The sequence below is a fragment of the Photinus pyralis genome, unplaced genomic scaffold, assembly GCF_008802855.1.
Source record: "Photinus pyralis isolate 1611_PpyrPB1 unplaced genomic scaffold, Ppyr1.3 Ppyr1.4_LG9, whole genome shotgun sequence".
NCBI lineage: Eukaryota > Metazoa > Arthropoda > Insecta > Coleoptera > Lampyridae > Photinus > Photinus pyralis.
In genome coordinates, this window is record NW_022170878.1 from 6,594,080 (window position 1) to 6,608,242 (window position 14,163).

A 14,163-nucleotide genomic window follows, 5' to 3' on the forward strand; every position below is an offset into this window, starting at 1 on the left:
TGCAACGTTTTCGTAATACCAAAGTGTCCTCCGGAAGCGCCGTCATGCAATTTTCGCAATACTTCCGACACTTTGCTTCTAGATACTACTAATTGCAGCGTCGATTCGGTGCCATCTTCACTTTCAAGGGTCCTATACAACAGGTTGTCTTTCAGAGTCAGGCTATTCCATTGGCCCCAATAATTCTTTACTTCAGGACTTGTGGCACTAATGTCTTGCCAGCCTGGTCTTTGTCCGTGGCGCATCCAATTCAGAACAGTTTTTAAACTTGGGTCGTTTTCTTGGGCCGTTTTGATTTCGCTTGGCTTCCATTCCTCACTCTCTACAGTTGTTCGCCGCAGATGGCCAATCTTGTCTTCTATTTTAGAACAATGTGTGCAGTTGTCTTTGCACGGTCTTCTTGACAAAGCGTCTGCATTATTGTGAACTTTTCCAGACGACGTAATGTTTACAGTGCAGACCGGGGCTTTGTTTCTGCAGGTCGGGGATAGCCCCTTCCTGTCGAACTTTCTTAGTTTTCCGACTGCTGTAATGGTTTTTGGCAGTTGCGGCGAACGTGTCCAATCTCGCCGTGGTTCACGTTTCTTTGCCAGTGACTGTATTGCTTTATTGATCTTTTCTTCCACTTCTTTACTGACCTTTTCTTCAAATTTTCAGAGCCACCTTCCTCTTCGATGGTTCTTACCCGGCTCTCACTGCGAGGTTCCACCATACGTACTCGCGCACTTCCATGACTAGCTTTCTTGGCGGCTTCGAATTCTAACGCATGGGCCAAAGCTTTCTCTATTTTGTCGTGCCTAGCCAGTCTCAAAGCCTGCTGGGCATCTCCATCACGAACGGCATCGATAAATGTTTGTACAGCCAGTTGATCAAGAAAGCTTCTCCGGTGCCGTAGGGTATGCCAATCGAATCAGTCTAGCGATGTCCGCTTCAAGTTCCTGCAAACTTTCTCCAGGTTTCTGCATTCGGTTCTTGACTTGGACATAGTAAACTTGCTGAAGGTGTTTATCGCCATATCGCATTTCGAGTCGCGCTACGATTTGTTGGAAGTTCTGTTGATCCTCGGGGATAGTCCGCAACACATCCAGAGCATCTCCTCTCAGAGCAAGAATCAGGGCTGTAGTTTTGTCTTGAAGAGTCCATTTATTTGCCGCAGCCGCTGCTTCAAACTGTCGAACGTACGAGGTCCAAGGAATCTTACCATCAAACGTAGGTGGCTTTACTCGGGCTTGCTGAACGTCGCCTTCTACTCTTGTATTTGTTTCTGGGGCACTACTAGTACGCTCTTTCGTAGTCAGTCGCAAGAATTGCTTGCGCAGCTCTTCATACTTGTGCTCAATCTCAACGAATGTTGCTTTAAATGTTTTGGAAACTTCCGTAATTCTATCTTCAACTTTTTCTTCGATAATCTTTCTAGAATTTTCTTCCATTTTCTCGAACTTCTCTTCAAAATGTCTAGAATTTTCTTCGAACTTCTCTTGAATATTTCTAGAATTTTCTTCCATTTTCTCGAACTTCTCTTCAAAATTTTTAGAATTTTCTTCCAACTTCTCAAACTTCTCTTGAATATTTCTAGAATTTTCTTCATTAATCTTTCTAGAATTTTCCTCCATCTTCTCGAACTTCTCTTGAATATTTCTAGAATTTTCTTCCATTTTCTCGAACTTCTCTTCAAAATTTCTAGAATTTTCTTCCAACTTCTCTTGAATATTTCTAGAATTTTCTTGGGTGCTTTTCATTTCTTGTTGCAACCCCTGTTGGCCATTTTGGATTTGCTGGAGCAAATTGAGCATCGTTTCTTCCATTTTAGCGGCAGCAGATCTTGTTACAGGCATACACAAGCACAAGCACTTAATTTAATCTTACTTTTAATTAATTTAATTAATTCCACTCCTGACACCAATGTAACGTTATTTATAAATTCGGGTTCGATTTATATCAGTATTTATTAAACAAGACTAAAACACTATAAAAACCGTACAATTTATATCGATTATTTATATCACACACTTCGAAATTTATATCAGATTTTCGCGCTCTATGTTTCGTCCGTACTCGATCTCGTTCGATAGTAGACTGCCGCGATGTTCGGTCCGCAACCATTTATACACGCAAGCAATGTAAGTCCAGTACATTCTCGAATGTTCCTACAAATTCCACTATCGCGCGCGTAGAAAATTCCAGAGAATTCTGGAGCATTTCCGTTACAGTATATTCTCCCTCTTCGTCTCCATTCACGTTTCCGTTGAGAATGTACCGCCCTTTTTCTTCTGCGAAGTTTCCCTTCTTTATTTATCACATTATCTTTTGGTTTTCTTTTGTTTTCTTCTTCTTCTTCTTCTTCTTCTTCTGTGCGAGCGATCCAAGACCCTTCCTTGCCTATCCGCGCGTTTAAATCCCTCCTTTGCCTATTCCTTTCTTTTGCGGCGTGATTGGAAAGCCTCCCCAAATCAGTACGGTTTCGTGATAGCAAGGGGGGCGAAAAAAGCACTCTGGTTGAGACGGCTAGAAGGCAGGACCGACTCAAGACAAAAGTTACGTGTAAGAAAGCACTAAATTTTGCGCCCCATATTGTAACGTAAATTTAATTACGTGATTTGTTTATTTACAATTAATTAATAATACATTTATAAATAACAATGTTGAAATGAATTAATTTATAACACCCAAATATTATTTATCACTCACATTAACACAGTTTATAACAGTGGGAACTATTTATTACTTCGGTGTTGAAATTGGAACTTTCCTGAAACGCAATTCGATTTGCTTATATAGCCAACTCGGGTATTCTCAAGTGTTCCCGAATGGTCTTGAACATTCTAGAACAAAACACATCGCATTTCCCGGAAAGATTACATCACATCCGCCTTTGGTTTTTATCGCCGATCTTTCATGGCACCTCGATATCTATCGGGATTTCTGGAATATTCGCTACATCATTTGTTACTGTATTAGGAATTTTTTCAATTTATGTTATATCGTGTTCGTTTGATCTTAAAAATAGAAAACGCCGTCGGTGTTTTACATCCGTGATTCGGCAGTCATTAAGTTTCGAGTCATTTTGCGCCCCCTACTTGTCTGCGTCGTAAGCGGACAGTTACACCGTTTACGCCTAAAGCCGATCCTGCTCGAGGGCTAAGGCAGGTGCGTGGCGGACCAGGGAGGTGGTTATTATGGCATCTCTGGACGTCCAAAACGCGTTTACCAATCTACCTACGGATGTGATAATAGACGCCCTAGAAAGGACGGGAGCACCGAGCACGATGTGTAAATTAATGTATAGCTACTAAGAGAGCGAAAAATTAATGTAAGACTCCCGTTCGGAAATAGTTATGAAATAGAGGTAATTGGAGGCGTCCCTCAAGGATCGGTATTAGGGCCACTGCTATGGAATTTGGCATACGATGAAGTAGTAGGCATGACGGTACCGAGGGGGGTGAAGTTGGTTGCTTTTGCAGATGGCCTCACAGTGATAGCTACGGAGAGGGAATTGGAGGTGGGGAAACGCCGTATGGACACTACCATGGAAGCCATCTACAGGTGGATGGGGAATCCTGGAGCGGGCGCCGAGAAGTATGGCCCTGAGAATAGCCCCGGCTAATAGAACGGTCAGTAACAAAAATGTTTGTGTAGTGGCCGAGGTAATACCACTGACAATAGAAGCGGAGGCTAGAGCAGAAGGAGCCACTAGGAAAATCTCCTTGGCTCGCTGGCGGGAGAAACGGGGTCGTAGGAAGTTCTGGATAAGTAGAAATGGTATCAGAGAAAGCACTACCATCTACACAGTTCTTAACAGGACAGGGGAGAACGCAGAGTAAATACACAGATTCAAAATGTGGGGGGACGACACCTGTGCGGACTGCAGGTATAGAGACACTCCAGAACCCGCAGTCTTTGAGTGTGGGAGATGGGAAATGCGTAGATGGACGCTGATAATGGAGCTGGCGGACCCGATAGAAGAGGATGTTATCATCGAGAGCATGATACAGAGTCAGAGTAGGTGGAGGATGATAGACGGGTTCATCACGCATGTAACACGAACGAGAGAGAGGGAGGCCAGGCCAGCACAAACTTAGCGAAACCCCCGACCTTGGGATTTATTAATGGGGAAGTGGTTTAGTGGGGCCCACACTACCTCCGCCATAGAAACAGGCGGAGGTGTACATAGGCATTCCACCATCCCCATGATTATATTAAAAAAAAAGGTAATTCGTCGCTTATCAGCGTATCCTCGTGGATACTGTTGAGGTATTCATTGTAGTCTATGGGTTTACTTCTTGGCGAAGTAATCATGTTCTGCCTCTTGTGACGATAATACCCACTAAGAATATTTTTTAGGTTTTCAGGTTGTCGCAAAACAACATTAAAGAATGAGGGATAGAATTATATGCAGAAAGATACACGCGGATGACCTCTAGGGGGAAGGTAAATGAAACCTAAAATACTCATCCAACTACATCTAAACTAAACCGATTTCCAGAGGAAACACATAGATGGCGCGCAAGAATATTAAAAGGAATATATTTTAATGTTTAATGACTTGATAATCATTTCTTTAAAACCTCAACTACAATAAATTGTTCTCGATTAATCTTGAGATTAGTTTGTCTCATCTTAAGCTAACGATCATTTTGAAGGGCTTGATCGCTGCACTGAAGCCCTCTATAATTTCAAATTGCGGAGGTGCGCCCGGGACGGGTCTAAAGTTAAACGTCTGTAGCAGACCGGCAATAATCATAAAGATATTCGCCTTCGCCAAAACTTCACCCAGACATCTTCTCTTTCCTATTCCGAACGGTATGAAACCGTCGGGTACGTTTAGGCCGCCGTCCTTGATAAAGCGTTCGGGATTAAAGACACCTGGATTTCGCCATCCTGCTTTTGGATCCATGAACGTTCCCCTCGAGTTTCCGAACAGAACGGTATCCTAAAACAGTTTTAGAGATCTCTGGGGTGCCTCCAAGGTGGATACCTTTGGGATAAAGTAGCCGCCAAACATGGCGTCCTTCATCGCTCGCCTTGGTACGATAAAAGACCTGCCTGCGAACATCCTCAAGGATTCTAGAGCTAAAGCCTCTACGTAAGGCAACCTAGAGTTGACAAATAAAACAAGGTTAGCGATTTTAAGGGTGACCTACCGTGGTTTGTCTTCCAAAGTGGGTAGTCTCTCTCTCCCAACAACACGATCAATTTCATCTTGGGCCTTCGTCTGGAGATCCGGGTGGAGCACGATGTAGAACATTGCAAAACAAAGCGTGTTGTAGTTCGTCTCAAAGCTCCCCGTAAAGAGATCCAAACATATTGCCATCAATTGATCCTGATTGAAATTTCCCATTGAGCCCATCTTTTCCAAATACGCGCGAATTAAGCTTCGGTTGGAGTTGTGTGTTTTTCTCAAGCCCTGTATCATTTTGCTTGAAAATTCCATGACCGCTTTATTAACTCTCACGTACGCATTGTACCCACAGTAATCAGGACAAATGTATTTTAAAAACGGAAAGTTACTAAACGCCGTGCCAGACAATGAAGTACATCGAAAAAGCTCCTCCATTACCCTGAGCAATTCGCTCGCTCCAAGATCGTCTAAGTGACCCTCGTTGCCTGCCATCGAAACCCAAGCCGTTTGCAGAAGTTGCTCCCCAAACAAACTATCACTTGTGATAGCACCATTGTCCTTGATTTTCCTTTTGACCGTATCGATTACAGCTCCCATCCCCCTTTGAACGTTTTCCATCAATATCTCCTTACGAAATCCCGTTTGCTTCAGCTGTCTCTCCACGAACTTCCTTTGCTCTTTGAAAAACTCCGAGTCGGTGAATATAATTCCTTTGCGGGTGCCGCCGGTTCTGCTCGTGGACAATAAGCCGATAGGTCTCCCATTGAGCTCGTCTCTCGTGTACATTTCCTCAATTTCTCGCTTTCCATAAACAAAAACCGCACGCTCGCGTCCAATGCGCAGGCCGACCAAAGGTCCATACATCGCTGCTAGTTCCTGCGATGCTTTCGCCAAGTTGCCCGTTCTCCTGTGCAGCTTGTGCACTTGCCAGGCGCATCCTATTAGTGGGAACCAGGCGGGACCCGGTGGAAAATTTTTGGGTTTTCTTGTATCCAGATACGCGACCAACACGAGCACTAGCAATATCAAAAGGAACCACATGTTTCTAAGGGAGACAACTTCCAACTACACAAATATTATGCAGCAATCTTTCCAATGTAGACAGAAATCAAACACTAGAGATAGCACTAGACCTCTTTAACCTATTGATGAGATTAAATGCTACGTGCTCGTGGGCCAGCCTCCACATCCTCAGCTAACAGCCACGTTAAACGAAAATTCCTGTCGCCTATTGCAATAAAGGTTTTGGTACAGACTAAAATTAGTGGAAAATTTTTGGGTTTTCTCGTATCCAGGTACGCCACTAGTACGAGCACTAGCAATATCAAAATAAACCACATGTTTACAAGTGGTCGAACTTCTAACTGCCCACCGATTGTGCTAATCGGCGATCTTTGTAATGTAGACATACAAACACAAACAATAAATACAGCGGAGACCTCTGTAACCTTTTAATTTCTAGGGTCTTTAACCTCAAAATGGGATTCTTAATTAGGCAACCATGGTTCCAGCCCAGTTGGATACTTCACATCCGCAACCGGCAGTCAGTCGAGGAAGAAAAATTCTTCTTATCGTGCACCGTTTTGGTAAATACAAGAATTTCTGAAATTTAGAGGAGGAAAAGGTCACCATTATCATTGATAAAGGTTTGTAGAGCTTCCAAAATTTAAAAATTTAAATTTTAACTTAATTTGGTCAAAGGCGCCCGTAAAAGCGCTTTGATGGTCTTGAATTCTTTTAAAGGATTTTAAACACTAACGTCATCGTAATATCTCTTAACACTCTTCAAGAGTAATTTTTTATTAACCCTTAAAACTCCTCAAAATCTCTCAAATAAAAAGGAGAATCTCAACTAGGTACTATTGGAGATCTATTCACGCTCGTTGACTTTTTTGAAAACCATTTGCGACTGTTGAGGTCTCTTAAAAGCCCTGAAAAACAATTCAAAGATACTTAGGATTCAGAAAAGGTTGTAACACCTCAAGGGAATTTTATTATTTTTGGCTGGGGACCCTTCAACGGCCTTAAAGGCTTTTGAAGGCACTCAAGGTCAACTTTTAATTGGGTAAATCCGAATAACTAGTTACGCTGGAATTAAAATAATTAGCTAATGTCCTCTTCAAGGAACATTTTAACCCTGTATTATTTATTAGTCATTAATTGCTGGGAAAGTGTTATCGTACTTGTAGCGTGTAATCCAAACTGTATTTCGATCCTGGATTGCATTTTGTTTCGCTTTCATATTCGAATTGAACGGTTTAGTCTCCTTCAGAGTACTAATCTGCATTTATCTGCAAATCGAATAAATAGATTTCAGCACCATCTAGGTTACCTCAGTGTTTTGACGCTCTACTAGAAGAAATTGGTGCGATTTGTTCCGAATCCGCTTTCGGCTTGCATAACCAGTGATGAGCGAGACGAAGGTGAGTTCGGCCCAACCCGACTCTCTCTCCTAAGTAAAGCCAAAAAAAAAACACGAGGGAACCGGTCCGATTTGTGCCGAACCCGCTTTCGGTTTGACCAGCCATTGTCGAACGAGCCGAAGTAACCCGGATTGTGCCGAAAGCGGGTTCGGCATACTTCGGCTGCCGCCATGTTTTTTTTCAACATCCTATCAAATCTAATAATGAGCCAGCACCATCTTTCAAAGACCCCAAGTCCGTATTTAATGCACAATTAAAAAAATTTGGTTTTCAGATTTGTATTTTGGTCAATATATGGATATTTCCACTTGTACCGCTTCATATCGAACGTGAACGAAAGTACGTCTGGCGATAACAAGCGGTCACCAGAAACATATTGCGGAATGCGAGCCACGATCTCTTGGGACCGAAAAGTTCCCTTCCATTCTGAATAGAGCCGATCACGTGACGGAAATGCTGGTTTTTTATTTTAGGTTGTTAGGGCACGCCAATCGAGGTGATTTGCGTTCGAAAATAAGTCCCTATTCGGTTTTTCTCGTGCTCTTTGATGCTTATGGAAACAATTATTGATTCTTAATCGCTGCGATAAATCCTTTTACGTCTTTGAAGGCCCTTGGTAGCTCTTATAAACTATTGGCGGTCCTTGAAACAGTAACTCCTACCAGAAGAACATGATGAACGGAGGGGTGTTTTTCTTATGAGAATTATTTCAACTTCAGCTTCAGTTCGGATTTAGTTTTTGCCAATTCTGTATCAGGAGAATATAAGACACGAGGATGTCTTTCTGTTCCTAATATACGTGGCATTTGTTTGCAAACTCTTGTACAATTTTTCTGGCTATCAGGAGAACATGATGAGCGAAGAGGTTTTTTCTAGAATTATTTCAATACTTTAGTTCGGATTAAATTTTTGCCAAATCTGTATCAGGAGAATATAATACACGAGGAGGTCTATCTGTTTCTAATACACGTGACAGTTTTTGGAAAACTCTTGTAAAACTTTTCTGGTTACCAGGAGAACATGATGAAGAAAGAGGTTTATTTCTAGAACTATGATAAGTATTTCAATGCTATAGTTCAGATTAAATTTTGGCCAATTCTGTATCAGGAAAATATAATACACGAAGAGGTCTTTCTGTTCCAAATATACGTGACAGTTGTTGGAAAGCTCTTGTAAAACTTTTCTGGCTACCAGGAGAACATGATGTAGAAAGAGGTTTTTTCTAGAACTATGATAATTATTTCAACGCTATAGTTCAGATTAAATTTTTGCCAATTCTGTATCAGGAGAATATAATATACGAAGAGGTCTTTCTGTCCCTAATACACGTGGCATTTGTTGGCAAACTCTTGTACAATTTTTTCTGGCTACCAGGAGAACATGATGAACGAAGAGGTATTTTACTAGAATATTGGTATATGAATTATTTGAACGTTTTAGTTCGGATTAAATTTTTTCAATTCTGTATTAGGAGAATAATAATAAGAAGAAGAATTATTTCAACGCTATAGCTCAAATTAAATTTTTCCAATTCTGTATCAGGAAGAATATAATACACGAGAAGGTTTTTTGTTCCTAATACACGTGACATTTGTTGGCAAACTCTTGTAGAATTTTGCTGGCTACCAGGAGAACAAGATGAACGAAGAGGTATTTTACTAAGAATTATGAGAATTGTTTCAACGCTTTAGTTCAGATTAAATTTTTGCCAATTCTGTATCAGGAGAAATATAATACGAAGAGGTCTTTCTGTTCCTAATATACGTGGCATTGTTGTGCAAACTCTTTGTACAAATTTTTTTGCTACAGGAGCATGATGAACGAAGAGGTATTTTACTAGAATATTGGTATATGAATTATTTGAACGTTTTAGTTCGGATTAAATTTTTTCAATTTGTATCAGGAGAATGTAATACACGAAGAGGTTTTTCTGTTTCTGATACACGTGGCATTTGTTAGCAAACCCTTGTACAATTTTTCTGGCTACCAGGAGAACACGATAAAGGAAGAGGTTCTTTCTAGAACAATGACAATTATTTCAACGCTTTAGTTCGGATTAAATTTTTGCCAATTCTGTATCAGGAGAATAATAATAATAATAAGAATTATTTCAACGCTATAATAGCTCAAATTAAATTTTTTCAATTCTGTATCAGGAGAATATAATACACGAGAAAGTCTTTCTATTCCTAATACACGTGGAATTTGTTGGCAAGCTCTTGAACAATTTTTTTGGCTACCAGGAGAACATGATGAAGGAAGAGGTATTTTACTAGAAATTATGAAGATTGTTTCAACGCTTTAGTTCGGATTAAATTTTGCCAATTCTTATCAGGAGAATATAACACACGAAAGAGGTCTTTCTGTTCCTAATATACGTGGCATTTGTTGGCAAACCTTTGTACAATTTTTTATGGCTACCAGGAGAACATGATGAAGCGAAGAGGTATTTTACTAGAATTATTGGTATATGAATTATTTGTTTGGCACATTCTTGTACAATTTTTCTGGCTACCAAGGAGAAACATGATGAAGAAAGATAGGTTTTTTTTTCTAGAATCTATGAGAATTATTTCAACGCTATAATAGCTCAAATTAAATTTTTTCAATTCTGTATCAGGAGAATATAATACACGAGAAAGTCTTTCTATTCCTAATACACGTGGAATTTGTTGGCAAGCTCTTGAACAATTTTTTTGGCTACCAGGAGAACATGATGAAGGAAGAGCTTTCTTTTTAGAACTATGAAGATTATTTCAACGCTATAGTTCGGATTAAACTTTTGCCAATTCAGTATCAGGAGAATATAATACACGAGGAAGTTTTTCTGTTCCTAATATACGTGGCATTTGCTTGAAAACTCTTGTACAATGTTTCTGGCTACCAAGAGTACATGATGTACGAAGAGGTGTCTCTCACTTCCATCAAAAAGGGAGGTCGCTAATCGCAATCCTGGTCTGGGAGGCTCTAAAGCAATATATTGAACTTGCTCTTCGCAAACACTAACTGACATACTTCCTATTTCTCGAACTTCTCTCGGTATTTCTGGATCGTACTTCTAAATGTTGTTCCAATTGCACTTTCAAATTTTTCTAATATTCTGCGTGCGAATCCTGTCCTGTAGGATAATTCGTCGAGGGTCTTCATTATTCCCCACACCTGGCGGCCCTGGCGCCAATGTAACGTATATTTATTTTCACGAAACAATTATTAAACTAACTGTATTGCTATAAAAATCCTTTAAAGGTCTTTAAGGACTCTTAAAGGCTTGTTAAAAGTTAACTGGACCACCAAAAGACTGTGAAAGCCATAGTAAACATTTGGTGACTTAAGTCTTAAATACCTTTAAAGACCAATAAAACCCAATGTGAGAAATGCCCTTTAATTTTCCTAAAGACTTTTATTGGATAGAAAAAGAATCAAAAACTTTGCTCTGGGAGGCATTGTTGACCCCAACTAAGCTTTTAGACTAAAGGATCCTAGAGGCCCTTGAAACTAATTTACAAACATCTGATGCATATTTACAGAGTGGAGCAACACATTAATTATCTTAAGCTAACGATCATTTTGAAGGGCTTGACTCCTGCAGTAAGGCCCTCCATAACCTCAAAGTGCGGTGGATCGCCCGGGACGGGTCTAAAATTGAACGTATGCAGCAGACCGGCGATAATTAGAAAAAGATTCGCCTTGGCAAAAACTTCACCCAGGCATCTTCTCTTCCCTATTCCGAACGGTATAAAACCGTCGGGTACGTTTAGGCTACCGTCCTTCATAAAACGTTCGGGATTGAAGACACTTGTATTTGGCCATCCGGAATTTGGATCCATGAACGTTCCCCTCGAGTTTCCAAACAGAACGGTATCCTAAAACAGTCTTAGAGATCTATCGGGTGACTCCAAGGTGGATACCTTTGGAATAAAGTAGCCGTTAAACGTGGTGTCTTTCATCGCCCTCCTCGGTATGAGAAAGGACCTGCCTGTAAACATCCTCAAGGATTCTAGAACTACAGCCTCTACGTAAGGCAACCTAGAGTTGACAAATAAAGCAAGGTTCGCGATTTTAAGAGTGACTTACTGTGGTTTGTCTTCCAAAGTGGGTAGTCTCTCTCTCCCAACAACACGATCAAGTTCATCCTGGGCTTTCGTCTGAAAATCTGGATGAACCACGACGTAGTACATTGCAAAGCAAAGCGTGTTGTTGGTCGTCTCAAATCCCCCTGTAAATATATCCAAACATATTCCCATCAATTGATCCATAGTGAAATTGCTTTTTCCCACCGAATCCATCGTTTCCAAATAAGCGCGAATTAAACTTGCGTTGGGGCTGCCAGTTTTTCTCAAGCCCTGTATCATTTTACTTGAAAATTCTATAACCGTTCTATTAACTCTGACGTACGGATTATATCCACAATAATCAGGACAAATGTATTTTAAAAACGGAAAATTACTAAATGCCGTGCAAGACAATGACGTACTATGTGAAAGGTCCACCATTACTCTGTGCAATTCGCTCGCTCCAAGATCGTCTAAGTGGCTCTCGTTGCCTGCCATCAAAACCCAAACCGATTGCAGAAGTTGCTCTCCAAACAATCTATCACTTGTAACAGCACAATTGTCCTTGATCTTCCTTTTGACGTTATCGATTATAGCTCGCACCTCCCTTTGGATGTTTTCCATCAATATCTCCTTACGAAATCCAGATTGCTTCAATTCTCTTTGCAAGAACTTTTTTTGCTCTTGAAAAAACTCCGAGTCGGTGAATATAATTCCTTTGCGGGTGCCGCCGGTTCTGCTCGTGGACAATAAGCCGATAGGTCTCCCATTGAGCTCGTCTCTCGTGTACATTTCCTCAATCGCCTGCAATCCATAAACAAAAACAGCACGCTCGCGTCCAATGCGCACCCCGACCAAAGGCCCATACTTCGCTGCCAGTTCTTGCGACGCTTTTGTCAAGTGGCCCATTCTCCTGCGCAGCCGATGCAGTTGCCAGGCGCATCCTATAAGTGGAAACCAGGCAGGACCCGGTGGAAAATTTTTGGGTTTTCTTGTATCCAGGTACGCGACCAACACGAGCACTAGCAATATCAAAAGGAACCACATGTTTCTAAGGGAGACAACTTCCAACTACACAAATATTATGCAGCAATCTTTCCAATGTAGACAGAAATCAAACACTAGAGATAGCACTAGACCTCTTTAACCTATTGATGAGATTAAATGCTACGTGCTCGTGGGCCAGCCTCCACATCCTCAGCTAACAGCCACGTTAAACGAAAATTCCTGTCGCCTATTGCAATAAAGGTTTTGGTACAGACTAAAATTTTTAAAATTTATTGGAGGAAAAGGGCACTATTTTAGAAAGATTAATTTTGGACAAATCGCCTTCGAAGACACATTAAAAGATACGGAAAATCTTTAAGGTCAGCTCTTGAACACTTTTTTAGGTCTTTAAACACTCACAAAAGGTTTTTTTGTTAACCCTTAAAGCTACTTATAGTCTTGCAAAGAAAGGAAAGTGGTATAAAACTTCTAAATGACTCTTTGAGATCATTTAGATTCTTTAGTGGACCGTTTGCTACTCTAAGTGCCTCTTAAAAGCCCTTAAGGGCATATAAAAGCTATTAGGGTTTCAGAGAGGGTCTCCTTCGAAACCGTTGGCAACGGCGAAATGACCTTAGGGTCGTTTAAAGACCTTTGCAGGATATTAGACGATTAAAGGCGTGCCCCTTATCAAAGTAAGGTGTTGGAGGACTGGTTTTAACCTTCATGGTACTTTTATAAAAGGAACAGGAAGAAGGTACTCTCAAAGGGCGGAAAAACACCTACTGGCGATGTGAAAACTTAGTTGTGAATAGCTCGAAATTGTTGGGAACACGTGGATTATTTCGGAGAAGTTTGAGCTTGGTTCTGCGTAGATACTGTGAACATCCCCCTCCACATTACTCATCTATCAAGAAGGTAAACGTCTACAAATATAGCATTTACGCTAAATTTTAAGTCATTTTGGTTTTACAAAAATTTGCTGTAGCTAGCACAGATACCGCTGAACTCACCTTCGACTTACACAGTCATTTCCGAGCGATCCCAAGGCATTCCAGCCTATTCAATTATTTTTAACGTAGAAATTTGGCTGTAAATTGGGATTAAGGACAATTCCCATCAAGTCGCAATAATCACCTTGTGATTTATTTATTTGTTCTATTTTACTACGTGTTAGAACACCTGGAAATATTTGCGCAGTATTTATAAAAATGTTATCTCCGGTCGTCGTGATAAGAGTTGTTTTTCGTTACATAAAAGCTAATTAGTTTCAAGATCAGGACGAGTTATCGTTTAACACGTGTGTTTAAGTTACTCGAAGCCGCGCCGAAAATTAAATAGAAAGAAGGAAAGATTGTGGAAAAGGAAGAATGTTTTAAATAGAACAGACGGGTTTTTTTCTGGTGATGGACGTGAATTTCGACTTGCTTGTTTTCGTACTCTACAGTCGTGGCCAGTTGGTCCTTATAATCGTAAGTTCTTGTTATCGAAGAAAGTTCATACTTAATACCACGAGTATTATTTAAGTCGTCGTAATAAAAGTAGAAATAAAGTTGTTTCCCAGGCCCGGTAAACAGTGTTT

At 40.6% G+C, this 14,163-nt stretch overlaps 2 protein-coding genes across 2 annotated transcripts; both read right to left on the reverse strand.

Annotated features, from left to right (window-relative positions):
- Positions 1–4,508: 4,508 nt before the first annotated feature.
- LOC116181141 (probable cytochrome P450 303a1) lies at positions 4,509–6,247 on the reverse strand. Its single transcript, XM_031501417.1, has 3 exons — positions 5,142–6,247; positions 4,976–5,093; positions 4,509–4,930 (listed from the first exon to the last, which is right to left on the reverse strand). Exons 1-3 carry the CDS (start codon positions 6,158–6,160, stop codon positions 4,613–4,615), a joined length of 1,455 nt encoding a protein of 484 aa, XP_031357277.1. The 5' UTR covers positions 6,161–6,247; the 3' UTR covers positions 4,509–4,612.
- Positions 6,248–10,910: 4,663 nt separating this feature from the next.
- LOC116181421 (probable cytochrome P450 303a1) lies at positions 10,911–12,776 on the reverse strand. The gene is made up of 3 exons (XM_031501788.1): positions 11,617–12,776; positions 11,451–11,568; positions 10,911–11,405 (listed from the first exon to the last, which is right to left on the reverse strand). Exons 1-3 carry the CDS (start codon positions 12,639–12,641, stop codon positions 11,088–11,090), a joined length of 1,461 nt encoding a protein of 486 aa, XP_031357648.1. The 5' UTR covers positions 12,642–12,776; the 3' UTR covers positions 10,911–11,087.
- Positions 12,777–14,163: the final 1,387 nt, after the last annotated feature.